This window comes from Sitodiplosis mosellana, unplaced genomic scaffold (genome assembly GCF_009176505.1).
Source record: "Sitodiplosis mosellana isolate CC-2019 unplaced genomic scaffold, AAFC_SMos_1.0 Smas_scaffold_3, whole genome shotgun sequence".
Lineage (NCBI taxonomy): Eukaryota > Metazoa > Arthropoda > Insecta > Diptera > Cecidomyiidae > Sitodiplosis > Sitodiplosis mosellana.
Window position 1 is genome coordinate 3,397,676 of NW_022595246.1, and position 19,490 is coordinate 3,417,165.

Below are 19,490 nucleotides of genomic sequence, written 5' to 3' on the forward strand. Positions count from 1 at the left end.
GTTTTGTAATTTAATTTTTTTTGTGTAGAATTTTTTCCCCTTTTACTTTTGCTTGCTTTGTTGTTATTATTCATAGGTTCGTATCGTATGCGCGCAATGGCGCACAACAGACCGTACGATTCAAAAGCTGATTTATTTGTCACAGTAAAAATCAGTTATTGAATATAGATTTGATGAAGTGGTCTTCTTCTTCTGCTTCAAATGTTAGTGTGTGTTTGTTGTTGTTATTATTGTTGTTTGCTTTTGTTTTATTTAAATAATTCTACGTTTTTTTTCTTTCTTCTTTCAATTATATTTAAATTCTAATTATTTTTAAACGCTATGCACACTTCTAGCTTGAATTGTCCAGGGTGTTGAATGAGATAAATTTTGAATGAGAGAAAAAGAGAGCTTCTCGATACACGGCTGATACTTATAGAAAATGAGATTTTGCGATAGAATGAAAAAAAAGAACAAACGATTTGTTTTTATTAAGCATGTTGTTAAATCTGATTCAAGAAAAAATGGTGTAAAGAGACGACACACGCGCGCACGACACTCCGTTGCAACTAATATTGAGCGCAATTCATCATTCGTTTAACTGCGTAATTGAGATTGAAGCGGCTCATTTGCGCAGCTTAGAGACAGTTGTTCGAATTGACATTGGCGATTTTGATTGATTATCGCAATTGGATCGAGAGCTGTGAGTGGCGCGAGAGTCGAGTTTGCATGCTATTATTTATTTAAATTTTTTGTCTTGTTCTTATTCTTTCTTGTTAAATATGTGGTGTATGTCTATATGCTTGAAAAATCTGCAAATTGATTTTGGTATTGGTATGTATACTGAGTCATTGTAGATCAATGGGTATGTGTTGGTTGTTGCTATTCTCTTTTGTTTGCTTCTTGTTAGATCAAGTTCCCCTTGTGTATTTCTTCCTTTTACTTCTTCGTGTTCTTCTCCTTTTTTTTCTTCGTTTGAAAAACATAAAAAAATTGTTTAAGTTCCTAATCAATAATAGTAAAATTGTAAATCCTATTAATTTTTTTTTCTTTTATATATAAAAATTTTGTTTGTTTGTTTCATTTCATCTTTCAATGTAATATAATAATAATATTGAATTTCATCATCATACTCCTCCTCTACTCATTATAATTCGATTCATTTTTTATTCTTCACTTTTTTTCATCGTGTTTTATCAAATCAACCTGCAACCAAAGTCAGGTTGACCATTAAAAAAATATGATTCACTCACACTTGTGTCTTTCAATACAAATCAATTTCAATTAATCATTCATTTTTTTTTTTCGAAATTCTTCTTTCAAGTGTGTTTTTCCTCTTTTTTTTTTTATTACAGACAAAAAAAATTTTGCGTTACCAACTACGAATAGATTTGTGTGTTTATCCGATCCTGAACTGAGTTTTCGTTATGTTTCACAATGAATAAGAATTTTGGTTTATTTGTCGTTAAATGTATCATTTATAATGCATGACGTTTGTCACGTGAAGTGAATTGGTTTGGTTTGCATTTTATCTTTGCATTTTCATCGTTTCCGTGTATTGCAGATTTGTTGTTGTTGTCAAAGACTTATCGTTTTATGTTGTTTTAAATTGGTTGTATTCATATTTGTCGGTCGGTTTTTCCGCGAAAAACTCACATGTTAAAATCAAATTTTTGTTGTTGATGATGAATTGGCTTTGTATATTTAAAAAAAAAACGTACATCAAATTATAATGGAGTTTAGTTTGCTTACTATATCAAAACTAGTTGACAAAAAAAATTTAATTCATAATCATCACTTCTGCTTATTATATTTTGTTTGTTCGTTTTATATCCACATAATATGTATGTGTGTGTGTGTGTAGTTTAGCACACAAAATCCTACATGATTCTTAATTTTTAGTTTGTCGTCTCGCTATCATAATGTTTATTTTGTTTTCTCTGTTCACGTTTCAAGTACGGTTTGTTTACACTGACGGTTCACGTTCACGAGTGCGATACAAAACCGTGCGTGACTACAATTCGACAATATGCACTTTACGAAATCGAGTGCAGTAGCACGAAACGCTGATAACAATAGCGAATATCGCGATTTAATCGAATTTCGATTAAAAATTGTCACCGTGTTTTTTTTCTTTGGTTTCGCTTCTTCTGTGTCATCATGTTTTTTTTTTATTTTGACAAAATTCACGTATAAAAAAAGTGTCGATCGTTTTGCTTGCATTGATGGCGCCATTACTTCTTCTTGGAATTAAGGGATTCTTTTTACTTCCAGGCAAACGCGTTAGCATTCTCTCACTCCCGCTCCCACCACATACACCAAGTTTGATGATTGAGTTTTGATGGTCGGTCGGTCGATTAGATGGAAAACTTTTTCGCTACTGTAATCGATTTTTGATGACGCTATTCTCGAATTGTCGCCTCGGTTCCGTAGCACACATCATTTTGGTTATGTTTTTCTTTTTCTTCTTCTACTTATGTTTTTAATGTTGTTACTTTGTTCACATCTCTTGCAAATATATTTTCTTTTCTGTTTTAGTATTATTTTTTTATTTAATAATATCATTTGTAATATTTTGAAAAAAGTTTTCTACATAAGCACATCGAATTACATTAAAAAGCATTGTGATTTGTTTTTTCTTCTCTTATTTGTTAATTCACTTGTTCTGTTGTTGTTGTATTTGTTGTCCAGAATGAGTGTGTTTGTAGATGAATACAAAGCACGGCACGGCACGGCTCAACACATCTTTCCTCCATTCGGCCTGTGTTACTTTAGTCCTGCGATGTATCACATGTTCCTGATGATTCCGAAATTCGTTCATTTCTTCATAGCTCCGAAAGATGATGACTAGTGTTGGGTTCGAATAGCAGCACGTGCGGCATCAAGAACGGTATCGTTTCGTTTAGGGAGTTTCAAATGGTTCATAAATTTTTTTCATTTTGGTTTTTGGTTGAAATTCGTATATATATTATCGGGGATGCAGCTTTGAGGGGGAGGGCCATGGCATCTCCGGGAAAAACATACACAACTGCAATAGATAAACTAAGCTCTACATGATGCGAAATATGGCATCTACACACAAAATCGGTTGGTTTTCTTCTTCTCTGTTTTCATTTTCTTTTGTATTTTTATGTTGTTGCAGTTGGCGCATCAAAATGAGTTAACCGGCGTCCAATGGCATCGTAGTCATACACATACACGCGCCTCGCATCCAATTCAACATTGTCGAATCGATTGTTGTTGTTGTAGTTTTCGTCGATTTGATGATCAGGCTTGAACTAAGCTATTGTTGTGCGGGTCATGTGCATAGACGGTGTCAATATCCGACTCTGATAGAAGTCGATAACGACCTATTGGACTTTCTTGTGCATCAGCTGATTGTCGCAATAACACAATTCAGGCAATGAAAACCAACGGGATCGTGTGCGTTAATTTACACATTTTGTTACGTGTGTTGAGAACGTCACAAGTGTCGAATGGTCCGAAGTCAAAGTGACGACAACAGCCGGATAACAGATGTGTGGAACAGATTGTGAGTTTTTCGATTACGTTGCGAATGAAAAATGTGGCCGAGTTTTGTGGTTTATTTTTGGTATCATTTGGCGGTTTATCACATTTGCACGAGGCAGGCAGCATGTAATTATAACATTAAATACAAAACTTTATTATAAAATTGTTAGTAAATCAAATAAAGTGAGATTAAAAAAATTTGTTTATTTTTTCACATCGATTCTTAGCAACAACAGCAGAACAAAAAAAAAGGTTGTATATCGAAAGCGTGTACGAGGCGTGAATAAGAAAAAAAAACAGAAAACGGCCAATTGATCACATCTATTTTTACTGGTTGAGTGTGTGGGTGGTGGTGGTTGTGGTGGAGATAGAAAAAGAGGGAATAAAACATCCCGAGTAGAAAAACCAAGCAATAACGAAACCAGAAAATACTTTTGATTTACCCATTTAGCAAATGATATCTCGATTCTACCAAAAGAAAACAATAATAAAAAAAACCAATCTAGCGGTGATAAGAAATCATGATTTGCAAGAGATTTTTTTTAGAACGAAACCCAAACATATGAAATAAAGATAAGTCCGAATAGGGGAGGCAAAAGAAAGAAATCATGAATGGTACGACGGTTTTTTTTTGAAAAATAAAGTAAAAGGAATTAAAATAAAAGATAAAATGGCTGGTGAAAATCAAAAACACAGGAAACAAAAAGTGACAGAAACCAATGTAAATAATAATAAAATGATATAGTTAAATTTCGAAAAAAATTATAAATTTTATTTTATAAAGTTTGTTGTATTTGTTTTTCTTATCTTTCGTTTCTTATATTCATTCACATATAAACTAAAATTTACTTAAGCTAAACTTTGTTTGATTGGGGTGTGTGTATGTGTGTGGATGTAGGTGTAAATTTCGTGTGTGCAACTGCATAAACGATTTTGATTGTATTTTTTTCTTCTCATTTCTTTTTCTACATACAACTTAAATTACTACTAAGAGACACTACAATTAAAATGAAAACAGAATAATGTTATAGATCGTTTCAAACGAATGAAGAAAAAAATAATCGATAAAAAAATAAGAATGCCTTGTTTGACAGTTTACTGTGTGTGTTTTTTTCTGATTCGTTGTCGAAAATAAAGCTCAAATCAATAAGCCAACAAACAAACACAAGAAGAAGAAAAAAATATTAGTCTGAGTTCTGTATGTGTATGTGTATGTGCTTAAAGATTAAACAAAAATATAAAGTGTTTTTCTCTCTTACACTAAAGCTAAAACATAAAATTTGATTAAATTTTCTCTTCCTCACATTTTCTCGATGACAATGATTCTAACCTATACTTGTACTTAAATTGTAACCGAACGAATTTTGTATCTATCTGTATGTCCCGTCTCCGTAGAAGAAACGAGATTTCAGCCATCAAATTCAAACGAAATCTTTGAAAATAAAGAAATTCTTTCTAAAATTGTTGATAGATAGCATTAATGGCAAAAGCAGCATCAACTGTGTGTGATTTTCCCTTGATTAATAAGTATTTGTTTCAATGGCCATTGCGTAACATCGCAACGCATTTTTTTTGCGTTTGTATACTTAGAAAAAAGTGGCAATTTTTTTTTTCAATTGGCAAAGAAATATCTACCAAAATTTTGTACTTTTTTGTTGTTGTTTGTTTTTGCAAGTGTTTTTTTTTTCTCTCTTCGTTGAACGCTACTTAAATATTCGACGAGCTGTTTCTCAACAATGATCTGCTCAGTGTACTGTGAATTCAAGGTATTTTCGCCGTCAAGAGTAATTTGAATACATACAATAAAGTCATATGTGCGACGTTATCTATTCCATTAGATCTGATTCGAAGGGAACGAAGAAGACAAAAAAGGTGAACTATACGTGGTGTGTGTGTGTTTGTATTTAATATTCAGCAAATCAATATAAAATTGTTTCATTAATTTAGTTAAAAATTCTCACACGTTGGCGACTCTTCAATATAATAGCATCATTATTATTATGGATGAACATTAATAATGGCGAAGAGCAAAAAAAAACTGCTTTACATTCAATATGACGAACGATTATTACAGACATAAAAATTTATGTAATCGATAACATGTCCCATGATTTAGTTTAAACGTACTCCTTTCATTTTTTTTCCCTTTCAAATGGGCCTTGTCTAATGATGTGTGTATTTGTGTATAGTAATTTTTACGGTTGTTGTTTCTTTCTCTTTCGTTTCAATTATTTTATGTGTGAATTGATTATTTTTGCAATTAAAAAAAATCGTATAAAATTATTATCAATAAAAATCTACGTAAGTTTAAATAAGAAAAAAACGGTGCTTTTTCCTCTGTTTTATGTACATATTTCCGAGTTTTTAAACTCAAAATTTTACGTCGACACTTTAACTATGTAAATTTGAACGACATTTCATAACACTAAGACTAATTTGTTGGTATAATTTTTTTTTTTTTTTTTCATAGAAATGTTACTTGTGTGTTTTTGCTCGCGTTGACAAAACATTTTTCTTTAAAGGCATAAGATATAATCTAAACGACATAGGTGATGATGATAATGATTAACTACACAAAATACAGTCGACACACTGCACGCATACGAAATTAGATGGGGAAAAAGAAGTGGAAGAAATAGAAAATCGGATGAAATATAGGCATGTGTAGTCCAAATATATTTTTTTATGGCAAAAGGCATTGAAGACAGAAGAAAAGAAACAAGACGAAAGAAGGAAACAGAAAAATGTAGTTTGTGTGTGTGTGTGTGCGCGCGGGTCTATTTCGAACTGTTACTACGATTTTGTCGCATTACAGATCGCAGTTCATTGCGTATTTCACGAAATGAAAACGGTGGGCGACTACGTTTAATATTAGTTAGAGACGATGATGAAGAGGATGAGGTCGAAGACCTCGCGGTGAGATCGGTTTTTGATCCACTAATGTCGGATGTCGATTGTTTATCACTTGTTGGCAACAGGCCCACGTCAGCCGACCATGAAGGAGTCACATGTTTGACGCCACCACCACCGCCGCCGCCGCCGCCATCGACTTCATCGCAATCGGTGGTCGATGACGTGGAAGCTGATCGCATTGGTGGCAAAGTGGATTTATGTTTCGTCTTGAAAAATGGTATCATTTTGGATAATGTTGAATGCGATTCGGGACATTCATCGGTTGGACTGTTGCTGACACTCGTGTCAGTGCTGTTGCTGTCCGATGAGCCGATTATGATTTTTGAATGCTTTTTACTTGGGCTGAGTGAAAAATTGAATATGGAATTTTGTTCGTTTGCTATCGATAGGGAGGAACTGGAACTGGCGCTCACCGGAATTTCAAAATCGAAATCATTGGATTCCGGACGTTTCGGCGATTCTTTCAGCAAATAATCAAGTTTTCGATCGCTTTCGATTCGTTTTTTCATTGCTTGACCATCGGCGACGGCATCCAATGATGATGATGACATTGACATCCCACTCGTACCGGGTCGCAAATCATTGTTTAGCTTGCCAGCAGCATTTTCTCTGTCATTACTACAACTACTAGTTTTACTATTGGTTATGGTGTTTGTTTTCGTTGTTTCTGTTGCGGTCACTGTTGCTGTGGTGATCGATGGATCGATCACATTGAAACCTATGGATTGAGATTCAAGCGGTTTGGCCACAACCAGATCGAAGCGTTCAGCACTGGCCGCCACATCCTGGTCTTGTGGTGCGAATCTTTTGTTTGCGTGCATGTATTTGCTGTGCGCGGTATAGTGCGGGTGATATCGTTTCGTGTTAAAACTGTTCGTTCTCGAACGCGTTTTCATTTGATCGCTTAGCATTGACGGGACACGGTCACTGGGACTTTTATACGGTGATCCTACACTAAGTTGATTATCACAGATGGCCGAATAGATATCTAAACTATCGCTTGACGGTCGACCGACAATGCAACTGCCACTACCTACAATGCTACTGCCAACAGTCAATTCCGATGGCGTTTGAATGTTTACCGTTTTCACGATGGTCTCATGAAAATTCGGATCGCTACGCATATTATTCCACAACCAACGCAATTTCTTTGTATTCAATTTTCTTAGGTGTAAATTATTATTGATATTGACATTGACACTGACATTATTGCTACTACTAAGATTACTGGTGTTATTGAATATTTTGATGCTATTCGATTTTGCTTTGAATTGATGCTGATGTGATAATTTAGCGGGTATAGAACTAGTGGAAGTAGTGATAGCAGTGTTTGCAGTTGTGTTATTATTATGTTTTAAATTAGCTAATTTTTTTGTTGGTTTCGTTTTGCTATTGCTAAATGTACGTTGCTTTGGCCAATGTTCTACAACAAGTTCATTTGTTTTGAACTCACCAGATTCCCAGTCACCACCTGTTGACGATTCAGAACTGGATGCTTCGGGACTTTCGGACGGCGTATGCGCATCGACAAATGAATTCATACTCGATGTTCGTTGATCATTGTTCATGATGTTCAAGCAACGGCTATCGTGCATGTCGTCATCGGCGATGCTTTCGCTTGGCTTCAATTTCACTCGGACCTGTGTATGTGGATTGCATCGTGTTCGAATCGAACAAGCAAGAAACAGAGAGAAAAAAAAACGAATTATATGTTAGGTTTTCGCTTTTCGGTATTTGTATTCGAAGTTGGTTGACTTGGTGGAAAAAAAAACTTCAAGCGGAAATTACCTCAAAATTTGCCGGAAAACTTTTACAGTGGATGTCTTTGCACGCGTTGTCTATTTCACTTTTCGTCAGCCCATATTCGATGAACGGGTTGTTGTTGTCAGCTGTACGAACGAGAGCAGAACACACATCACATGAAAATGAAAAAGACAAAAGCAACCAGAAATTAGTTTCGACACATACAGACACACACACCCAAAATAGAGGGAGAAAAAACTTTTGTACGAAAACTTTGTTTGGTCGTACACATCGACTTACCATCATTTTCCCTTTCGCTCACAAAGTATGTGTTGAACCAAAAACTGAACAGAGTCTTTTTCCGTGATATTCTCGGTTTCATGTAGAATTCGACTTTAATGTCGCCGGAAAGCGCTTTACAACTATCTAATGTGATCACAATACAGTCGCTGGTATTGTTGTGAACACCACCGTTACTCCCGTTACTCAAGCCATCTGGATGCGATGATGCAGCCGCCGTCGCTGCCGACGCTGTATTGTTGGTGGTCGATGCGGGTTGATTTGTTGCCGCCGCCGCCGCTGCTGCTGCTATTGAATTTGAATTTTTCTTCGTATCAGGTACTTCATCTTTATACACTACACATTCCTCGTCATTGTCTACATATGATATTTTCAAATGCACACTTCCCTGATGGCTGCTTATGAATGGCAATGGCGATAATTTTATCTCGCATATCTGTAATAAAATAATTTCGTATGAAACCAAAAAAAAAAAACAAGCAACAACACCGCTACCGTCGCCGCCACACGAACGATGTCAATGGAAAAATTCTAAGCATTTGCAACAACAAGAATGGCATACCTTCAGTGGAACCGGGTCGTATGGTTTCTGTGAGTTGATTAAACGCGCGTAATATTCAACGTATCGTCTTTGCGATGGAATTGTAACGCCTTTGTGATCATGTGTTCGTTTCTCACCATAAAATCTAAGTGCTTCACTCGCACTACTAAATCGACCATTGTAAAGCATGTAGCAGCATATCATTGTCCCTGTATCGGCAAGTGCGCCCATAAGTCAGCGATGCAAACACAAATGTGAGCAACGAGTACGATGTTGTTACGATATAGTCGATTCGATAAAAAAATATATATATATCCAGTGAACAATGGAAATAAAAATAAAGTCACGCATGATTAATATGTGGAAAATTGGTTAATTCATCAACAATATCAATATTTTATTCTCTATCTCTGTCTTTCTCAATTTATTAGTATACATATTCAAACTATTTATATTCATATTTGGACGAGAACGAGGAGGAGAAAGAGAGAGAGAGAGAAAGACAGATATTTTTGTTGTGTAATGTTTTGCATTTCGATTTTTTGTCAATTGTAATCCTCATTTGCACGTCAGACTGGCTGCTTGTTCAGCACAGACATCCGACACTGTTACTTGTCAATATTGATTTTGTATTAGTAATTCAATTCCACACTCACCGGTTCGACCTTTGCCAGCTTTGCAATGAACGGCTGCCACATGTTTTTTGTCCGCGCTTAGCCACTTGTGTACATCCGTACAAAAGGATTGTATTAATTTAATATTCGGAGGATTATGGTCCGGAAATGGATATTTTGCAACTCTCTGCGCACGACACGATCGTTACATTTTAATTTGTTTTTTTGTTGATTCGCATTTTTTTTCCATTTTGGAATGGATAAAAAAGGAAAAAAGAAAATAAAATTAAATTTCCAACACATTTTTATGCATAAAAATAGAATTCAGCAAATAAAAGCGAGAGAGAAAGAAGGAAAAAAAAACGAAATGAAATGCTGCCCGAGTCGACAGCCAGTACTCACAGAATGAAACTTTGTAATATCGTAGTTTTTATCACGTTCGGAACACAAATTGTAAATTTTATAACAATTCTCGTGTTTCATTTCGAAAAATTTGTAAACTTGTTCTATATCATTCCTATAAACACTTTCCATTCTCGCCGCCGGAAAACCCATCGCTATTAAATTATCTTGAATGTCTGTTCATCCATTTTCGGTTTGACAGACAAGGCACCGGCACAGGCAGGGCGGGCACCGACACGATGACGATGACACAGCATATACACGGCATACAAGTGATGAGAGACGAGAAGAGCACAGGAAAATATGCCAAAAAAAAAATAAACGAAAAAAAATCGATTGGAATATGCAATTTGAATATGAAAAGCAATAGAGAAAATGAGAAAATGAAAGAGGAAAAAAAATGTTTCGTCTTCATTTTTTCTTTCTCTCTTTCTTACTCTCACACCCTCTGTGGTTGTTGCGAGAAGCGACGATTTACTTACATGATAAGTCTAGGTTGAATCCATCCTGGGTAAACCGCTTTTTGCTCTTACTGACCATCTCCTTGATCGGATTTGTGATTTTCATGCTGGAAATTGAAATGATATTGGCCATACTAGTCAACAAAATGTATGTGGCTAACGCCGTTCTCTCCGGTAAGCACAAGCACACACTTGATTCCGCGTGACTGCTATGTGGCTAATGTGTAGAATTTTTCTTCTAGTTTTTTTTTGTTGTTGTTTCGTTTCTTCTTCTTCTTCTTCTTCTTCTTCTTCTTCTTTTTTTGCGTTAGTTTCTGTTGTTGTGGTTCGAGGGATGGGAGCAACAGCAACAACAACACAGCACGTTGCCTGCCTGACACAATGGTGTTGCCGCTCGTTCTCTCTCTCTCTCTCTGTCACCCGTGATATGACAACAACAACAACGAAAATAACGACGACTACGACGACGACGATGATGAAAAAACGTACACCGAAGTATTGAGATCAATAGTGACGCCTTTCACTGCTTCGATTCCAGTATTGTGCTCAAATTGTTTCCATTTTTCCGCAGTAATCTCATTTTGTTCCGTCGATTTCAATTCGAGCAAAAAAAAGGAATAAAATAAAAGTCGCAACCGAAGTGTATTCCAGAACTTTGTCAATCTGCAAAACACATAGACACAAGAGAAGAAAAGAAGAAATGAATAGAATTGAATAAGTCATGCAGTCATTGAAAGCGCTTCAACAACTTTTCGTAAACTGACAGAGAATACAGAAGAAACAACAGAACGAAGAGCGAACAGAAGGAAAAAAAAATCGCGTTGAATTCGGTAGCAAGCAAGTAAGCAAGCAAATGAGCAAAAAAAAAACTCGTATATATATAAGTTTATATATATATATATCTGTCTTTCTCGACGAACAGAAAAAAAATCGTCTCAAAAACTTTGGCGCATAGAAACAAATGATATATTCATCAACCGAACAGCTGATTAAATTTACAGAAATGAAAAGAATGAATAATTATATAGAGTCGATCACACATGAATTGCTTGCTGCCGCGGCCGTCGCTGCTACTTTTATATCGTTCTATCGACATCGGTATTTGTGTATGCGCGCAACCGACCGACCGACTGTACGCTTTTTATGAGTGTATATCAATTGCATATGAATGATTAATGGAGTTTAAATATTTGTGTAATTATCCTCAAGAAAAAATTTCGTTTTTCTTCGTTCACCTCAACTAAATTTCATTTGATTTGTTGTTACTCAGTCGTTTTTTTGGACTCTCTTCTTCTCCGAAATAGTTCTCAGTTTTTTTCCCTTCAATATATTTAAGTTCTCTTCTCTCTCTATCTCTCTCTCGCTCTCTGGCAAGCCTTACGAAGAGGCGAGAGCTTTATCCACATTTTTTTTCTCTTTCTCTGCTGTTGTTCGTGGCTGATTTTTTTTTCTCTGTGTTATTCTATCTCTCTTATTCGCCGTTTTCATGACAATGATTGATATGGTATTAAATTGGTGGTGTTATGTTCATGTTTCATTTTCCGTTTGATCGAAAGCTATATAAAAAAAGACCAAAGTGTATAGGAAGCGAAAAAATGAAATGAATCTCGCCGTTCAATCGACTCGGTGCTATATTGTTCTGTATGCGCGTTGGATGAACAACGCTATTATATATGTAGCAATGCATTGTGTGTTCAAACAACGAGCGAGAAACAACGGCAACGAGAGAAATGAACGGCAACAACAACATCACACAAAAAAAAAGTATAACGATCCACACAACGCGATTGATACAAACACACGATGTGTAAAATAATTACATTTAAAAATTGCTCACATTGAAGGGTTCACACGTTTAAATGTCTCCGCGCGTTTTGCGTTTCACTCTTCGATATATTTTATTTTTCTTTCTTTCGACGGTGTGCTTCAATTTCAATTTTGAAGCATAGCAATTCTCTATGTGTATTTCTTTTTTATTCACTCATCGTCGCTGGCTTTTATTGATTAGATGCTAATCTTTGTTGAGGTGGGTCAACAACAAAACCATAAAAAACCGAGGCAAACTATATGTTTCGTAAAGATACGAAAATGAATATACACACGTACTGCCGTCATCGATACGGTTTTCTTTTTCATTGTGTCTCTTCTTCTCATTTATACGTGTTTGTCTCTCGCTCTTTTTCACTCAGTCACTCTGACTTTGCTGCTATCGGTGCGGCTGCTGCTGCTGCTGCTGATTTCACCCGACACACTGACTGCACGAAAATGAATTTCATTTGAAATGTCACTTTTTCTGTGTCTTTCTTTCTGTCTGTCTTCCATTCGGTCGCTGACGGTTTCAACGCCGAACGAAAGGGATGATGAACGAGGAAAGAGGGAAGGAGAGAGTGAGAGAAAAGGGAGAAACACAACAACACACACAACTTGGCGTTTATTTCTTCTCCTGTCGTCTTGGTCACATCATTACACTCATTACATTTGGATTTTGTTGAAGCCGACTAAACTCTCCTCTGGCTCTTTCTCTTGCTCGGTATGTATCTGGTTGGGCTCAACAGCGGCATATAATCATATATGTGTACAATACAAAACAGTCACAATACACACAGGTCGTCGGTTCTCTTTCTTAATTGAAAATTGCTTCACTTTACATAATACGAAACTGAATCCTTTCAAGGCCAATTAAAAATAATATATCATTTTGCAATGTAAACGGAAGAGTCGCGGGGCAACAATGTTGCTTCTGTCGGCTATACACAGTGACTGACTCTCGGTATTTGATTAAAAAAAACAGCAGCGAACACAAAAGTTTCGCACAAGAAATAAGAATTATTATTTCGCAATGAATCTCAAGCCGTTTCTCATCATATGCACATATGCACACACACACACACTGGGCTGACTTTTTGTTCTGACGTTGTTTGTATGTAGAATATTTTTCTTTTTCGCCGAGAGTCAGAAAGACACTCTTCACTTGAGTTTTTTTTTCTCTGCATATACAGTACATTACTATATTGTCGCCGTCAAATGAACAAAAAACGAATTGTCTACAAACACCGATCGTACCCATCCCATCGCAATCTTTTTTTTATTTACTAAGGCTTGAGCTTACGTCATAAAGTTAATGAAAACGCGTTTTCTTTTGTTCTATTCACACACTGCGATTGAAAATGAAAAAAAAAACAAAAAAACCAAAAACAGTAATACACACAGCACAGAAAATATACGACGAAACACAAAAAAAATGAATGTATAACTGAAACACACAACTGATTCTCAAAAGACACTCGAAATATATAGAGAAGATGATGATAAAAAAAACACACACAATTTTTTTTTTGGTTTTTGTTTTATTGTGAAGAACACACGGAGAGTAAGAGAGAGCTAGAGCACGCTGTAGAAATTGTGCAGCGAGAGCAATCGTAATCTTGTGAATAGAAGAGTTGAAATGAAAGAAAAGTGTATCTAGGATGTAAAACATGAAGTGGATTCGGATTCGGTGTTCGATTTATATGAATATATATATACTCTCTCTCGCGCTTTATGCACAAGCACATCACATCACATCACACACCGCATATGAATATATACAACGTATCGGCACGTATTATATTCGGGCCCATTCTCCCTTTCTCTCTCGCTCTTTTTGTGTCTCTATTGAGTTTCAGTTTCAGTTTCGGTGTTCGGTGTGTTGTTACGGTTCGTTCAGCTATGGCTATTGCTGTGAGCCGCTGTTGCTATGGCTCGGTAATATGTGAGAATGCATGCATATAAAATATATACTTGAAACTAGTGAAAATACGCGATGAAAAAGCGGCTTCGGCACCAAGTATAGGAAAAATACAGTGTGAAATTGACTTGCACATACACACACACACACATGCATTGCCACCATAGGCAGCACACTCCAAGCGAGAAACATACGTGCAAACACATAAACACACTCACTCGCATAGCATATGTATGTATCATACGCAGATCCACCGACTCTGGCGAACGAGCTCTCTGAAACACCGATTCCAACCAATACATGGCACATTTTTTCTTTCATTCCAACACTTTGCGGCTGTAGCCTTCCAGTCGTTCAGTGGCTCTCACTCCTTCTCCAATCCTCATTACATACGGCCAATATATACGTGTGTATAACATCAGCTTGAAACCAACACCATCAGTACATGACTCTGCGTGTGTGTGTGTGTCTCTTTGGCTCTGCGCCTTTTACGGCATCTATCTATCACCCAGACCAATGCTGTATACAGTGCATTTTCATCCGTATTAGGATTTATATTAGGGTGTGACGACTTTTTACAACACACCAAACTTTTACGACACTAATTGCTTTGGGATTTCCGAAGAGGATCATTGAAAGATACACACACACATGAAATAAAAACGAATTGGCCTTTTTTTTTTTCTACCGAAAAAGGAAATGGGGATTATTGGCTTTTTTTTGTTCGAAAAGTTCGAAAGTCAAGTCGATTTTAATGGAATTTCCCTAAAACTGATGCTACAACGATAACCAGTCTTTGTAAATGAATGAACCAAAGAAATTGAATGGATTGAATTTGGGAAGCGCTTAACCTCGGTCCACCCTAACGTACGTACATATATATATATATATATATAATTTGTGTATCAAAGTCAACGTTTACCGAGTGTCGTAGCATGGTATCATCTCCTATACGTATATTACGATGTATATGAAGATGAAGCGATATTTTACATGTACACTCGCTCACTCCGCTACGCGTTCATTCTCTATCCCACTCGCGCACATACAGCACACAGGGTATTCGACGATACACAGAGAAGGAGAGAGTGAGCAGCAGCAGCAACAGCAGCAACGCGTTCAGCTCACCGATTTCGATTCGGGTACGTAATATAATGGCATTTAGTTGATTATTAAGCACTCTGTCATATCAAGAGACTTCAGCGTATTGTGTGTGTGAATTGTGAACTGTGTCTATCTATCGTGCATCTCAATATCAGCGCGTTTCCATCGCTTCACCGTCGCTTCAAATCGTTTTGTCTCATTCGCTCTCTCGCGCACGCTGCGATGATTGAAACGAGAGTATGAGAGCGGAGCGTTTTACTTCTGCCGAGTCACACACATACACACAATGTGGCCGGGTGTGTATGCGTGTGGATGCCATTGATGTACGTGATTGTATGCGTATGAGTTGAAGCATGTTGAATCTGCTGCTGCTGCTGTTGCTGCTGCTGCTAGGGCTGCTGCTGATGATGATGAGAATCCGAGTTAAATTCAAAGTAATATTAATTAAAAAATGTAGCGGAGAGACACACTATATGTGTATATGAAGCAAAGCCATACAGAAAAGAACCGAGAGCAGAAAGAAAAAAAAATCGAAAACTATATCCAACGTGAAGAGGAATGTCAAAATGAAACTCCGATAAATTTCCATTATGTTCCGTAGCCCGCTTTGACATTGAAATCAGTGTATATTGGACTGCTGACCAAAAAAAAGTGAAAAACGTATTTGATTCTTTTTTGGCATGTAGTTTAGTTTGCTGTTGTTTTTTTTGCTTCTTCTTCTTCTTCTTCTTTCATTTCGTTTTGGTTTCGCTTCTCTGTTGCTGCTCGGTCTCATTGCTTGTCCACTTGATCGTCTCTTGTACGATTCATTATTAATAAGTTTGCGTTCGGAAAAAAAGGATTTGATTCAATTTTTCTTTCCAATTTTTTTTCTCATCGCAACGGACACATTTTCTCCGTATACACTGCGGCATTGAGCGTCATTTACTTCGTTTTTGTCGTCAAAGAGAGAGAGAAAAAAAATGGGAAAATGATCAGAAGAGCAGAAAAAGAGCGATTTTGTTTAATGACGATAGCAAAAGAACCAGCGACAGAGATGTAAAGTGGAGGCGATGTGAGACAAAAAAAAAGCTTTTAACAGATTTGGGCCAAATAATCCGTAGTAGAATTACAAGAGCACAACATTTGTGTAAGTACTAATGTGCGATCTTTCACATAAGAATGGACGAACACGATGAATATTGAATAAATTAGTTTGTAGCTTGGCGAATGTACCGAAACGCTTATACTTCAAGTGTGTAAGTATGTATATATAGGGGGAAAAAAATGTTTCGTCGAGAATGGGTAAAAGAACGGCAGGCAGCAGCGAAACTGAGTCGTAAGTAATAGCAACGGAAAAGGCAGCAGCAGCAGCAGCAGCTTCAACAACCACAGAACACAGAGCAGAACACACACTGACAATATCGTCAAAATGAATAAGAAATATAATGAGTGATGCAAGTTGTAGGAAGAGGAAGAGATTAAAATATACTCTTATAATGCATTTTCACGTACTGAACGACGATTATATATGTATATATGTATCGAAAGAACAACAGCAAAATGTACATCGAGAGCCGTGAGCGTATTATGTACAACAGCCGTTTTGAGAGTCTCGAGAGTAACACACAGAAGAGGAAAAAAAAGCGACACACACAAGAGATCCGATGGAAAAGAAAAGAAGGCTGAAAATGTCTTCATGTAGTGAAGGAAAAAAAATTTGTTATGTTTCTTACCCGTTTCTACCGAATGAATGCGTCTTGTTGCGAGGGAGTTTTATTTTTCGCTTGATGGTTCTTAAATGTCTAGATTACATTCAAATTTTCCTTTTCATCCATTGTTCATAAAATGCAGTTTTTTCCGTGTTTCGTTCATTTAATAAGCACAGACTTTTTCTTTCAAAAACAAAAAATAAAATCACTTTCATCTACGTCTTCTATCACATGATCGAACTATCAACAGAAAAAAAAAGAAACTTCATTCTTCTTCTTTTCGATGCAGCTCACACAGTGTCTCTCACTCTCTGTGTGTTCGCTTTCTGTTTCACCGGCCGTGACAGAATGGCGAAAGAGAATTTCAAATAATGATTTGAAAATTCCCTAGCACATATTTTCCATGTTTCACATTCAATCCAGTCCAGTTGCGAATTGCATTCGACGGAAAATTACAATAAGCAACAACAATAATGGAGAGAAAAAAAAACTCCACCGCTGAAAATCACTTTGAAAACGGCAATGAAAATTTTTCTCTATTGCTTTTGAGCTTTTATCGGCTTTGGCTTAGTGTTCGTGCACCAAATCACTCTTTCTCTATCGCACATCTATATATACGTTTCATACTTTGTATTTTTTTTTCTTCTTCTTCTTTTACTCGCTTTATTTGCATACACACCGTCGTTTTCTGTTGTTTCTATTGAATGTTTCGTTATTTCTTGTGTCTTTTTTCCACATTTCACGCGTCACTTTGGAAATCCTGTGTCGGTGCCACAAATTATAATCATATGCACACACAAAAAATAAAAATTAAACGAAAAATAAATCAAACGCACTTATACACACAGCGAATATATCGCAACTCACTTGTAACACACTAACAGCCGCAGCGCACTGTTCGTTAGTTTGATTTACCATGTGTACAGCGTATGTAATATATGGCGTGTGTATGATTCCTTTTTTCTTCTTCTTTCGCTCTCGTTCTTTCTCTGTCTCTCCCTTTGTACTGAAAATTCAATTTGGCTTTCAATTTTCCTCGTTACTCGGCTATTTTTTCTTTTGTCCAATCAAATTTAATCGACTAATTTCATCGTGACTCTTTTATCCGTTCGATTTTAAATCTACGTTAATTGTCTCGGTTCTTCCTCGATGAGGATTTTTACAACGACGAGTAAATTTTTGCATTTGAATTTTGCCCCAACAACTGTGGCCAATTTTATTGTATCACATTTGTTGGTGTTGCGTGTGTTTTTCTCTTTCGAAATGAAGGAAAAAAAATGACCACAGAATTTGATGCGATTTGTTTTTTCTCAATAAAAAAAATTCACTTTTTTTTCCCTGTGTTGCTTCCTTTTTCGTTCTCATGTCAAAGTCGATAATTTTTTTTTCGTTCATCGCACGGAATCGATCAACACATATATAAAAGCGCACACAGTTTCTTTTACTTTTTTCATTGCTTCCTCTTCTTCTTACTTTTTTATATACATATATATATATATATAGTTCTCTTTGCTCTTTTCGCTCGAAACTTTTTGTGTGTGTGCTATAATTTACGTGCGTTTTCTGAGTCGAACAATTAAATCACAAATTTTCACAATGCACCACATTAAGTTGACATCCATTTAAAGAAAAATGCATACACCGATCAAATGTTCAAAATATTTGGACTGAAAAAGAGACAACTTTTTTTCTCTCTCTCTCTCTCTCTGCTGTCGGATCCTACACTCATAAAACTTGACCCGAACGAATGTGAAAAAATGTTATAAAGAAAGAAATCAAGAGTCTTTTTTTTTCGTCGAATAAAAAAAGAAATATTCTGCCTCTTATTTCACGATTTTGATAATCACTTTATTTTTATATCACGATTACAATTCAAATCAACAAATTACTTGTTAATCTTTCATCGAATTACTGAGTTACACTACGAAAATTAATTTGTTCCGATTTTTTGTTTCCTATGATTTCTTCCTATACTGAAATTTTTGTTCAGAAGAGCTAAGGTTTTTTTTTCTCGAGAGCTGAATTTTTTTTCATATACTGACGGTGCCCTCTACACTACTACTATCATCTGGATGAAATTTTTTTTTCTGCCTTTGCTTCTGTACATTCACATACTACTTGTTTGAGAATCGACCATTCGATTTTCAACCATATGTTTTTTCGGTACAAAACGCACACCAGATGGCGTCTTGATTGTCAAATCGATTCAAGCATGCCATTTCGGAGGCAATTTTTGAACAGATGATTTTTTTTAGCTAGAAATTGGTCAAAACGTTGCATGTAAAAGGTTAAAATTTATGGTTTCTTTCAATATTTTGTTATGAAAATTTGAAAATGTCGAAATCACATATGAAAATTAAAAGTTCTGCGGTGAAAATTACTGAAAAACATTCAAAAGCCAAAATTGACATCTGAACTGTTTGACGAATGACAAAGTTCTGATACTTACTGTTCGATTTTTCGAGGCTTTTCGTAGCCGTTCTCGTTAATTGTACTATGAAAAAA

At 36.1% G+C, this 19,490-nt stretch overlaps 1 protein-coding gene across 10 annotated transcripts; it reads right to left on the reverse strand.

Moving 5' to 3' along the window:
• Positions 1-5,375: 5,375 nt before the first annotated feature.
• Positions 5,376-19,126, reverse strand: LOC129566366 (phosphatidylinositol 3,4,5-trisphosphate 3-phosphatase cnrN). Of its 10 annotated transcripts, none has more exons than XM_055442230.1 (9): positions 17,853-19,126; positions 17,010-17,745; positions 10,485-11,126; positions 10,003-10,178; positions 9,643-9,787; positions 9,008-9,195; positions 8,446-8,881; positions 8,191-8,291; positions 5,376-8,042 (listed from the first exon to the last, which is right to left on the reverse strand). In XM_055442230.1, the coding sequence occupies exons 3-9, from the start codon at positions 10,594-10,596 to the stop codon at positions 6,267-6,269; spliced, it is 2,934 nt and encodes a 977-aa protein (XP_055298205.1). In that variant the 5' UTR covers positions 10,597-11,126; positions 17,010-17,745; positions 17,853-19,126; the 3' UTR covers positions 5,376-6,266. The 10 variants fall into 10 exon arrangements, with proteins under 10 accessions (XP_055298205.1, XP_055298206.1, XP_055298212.1 ...); XM_055442231.1 differs by having other exon boundaries at positions 17,010-17,225; positions 18,875-19,096; XM_055442237.1 differs by having other exon boundaries at positions 18,875-19,093.
• Positions 19,127-19,490: the final 364 nt, after the last annotated feature.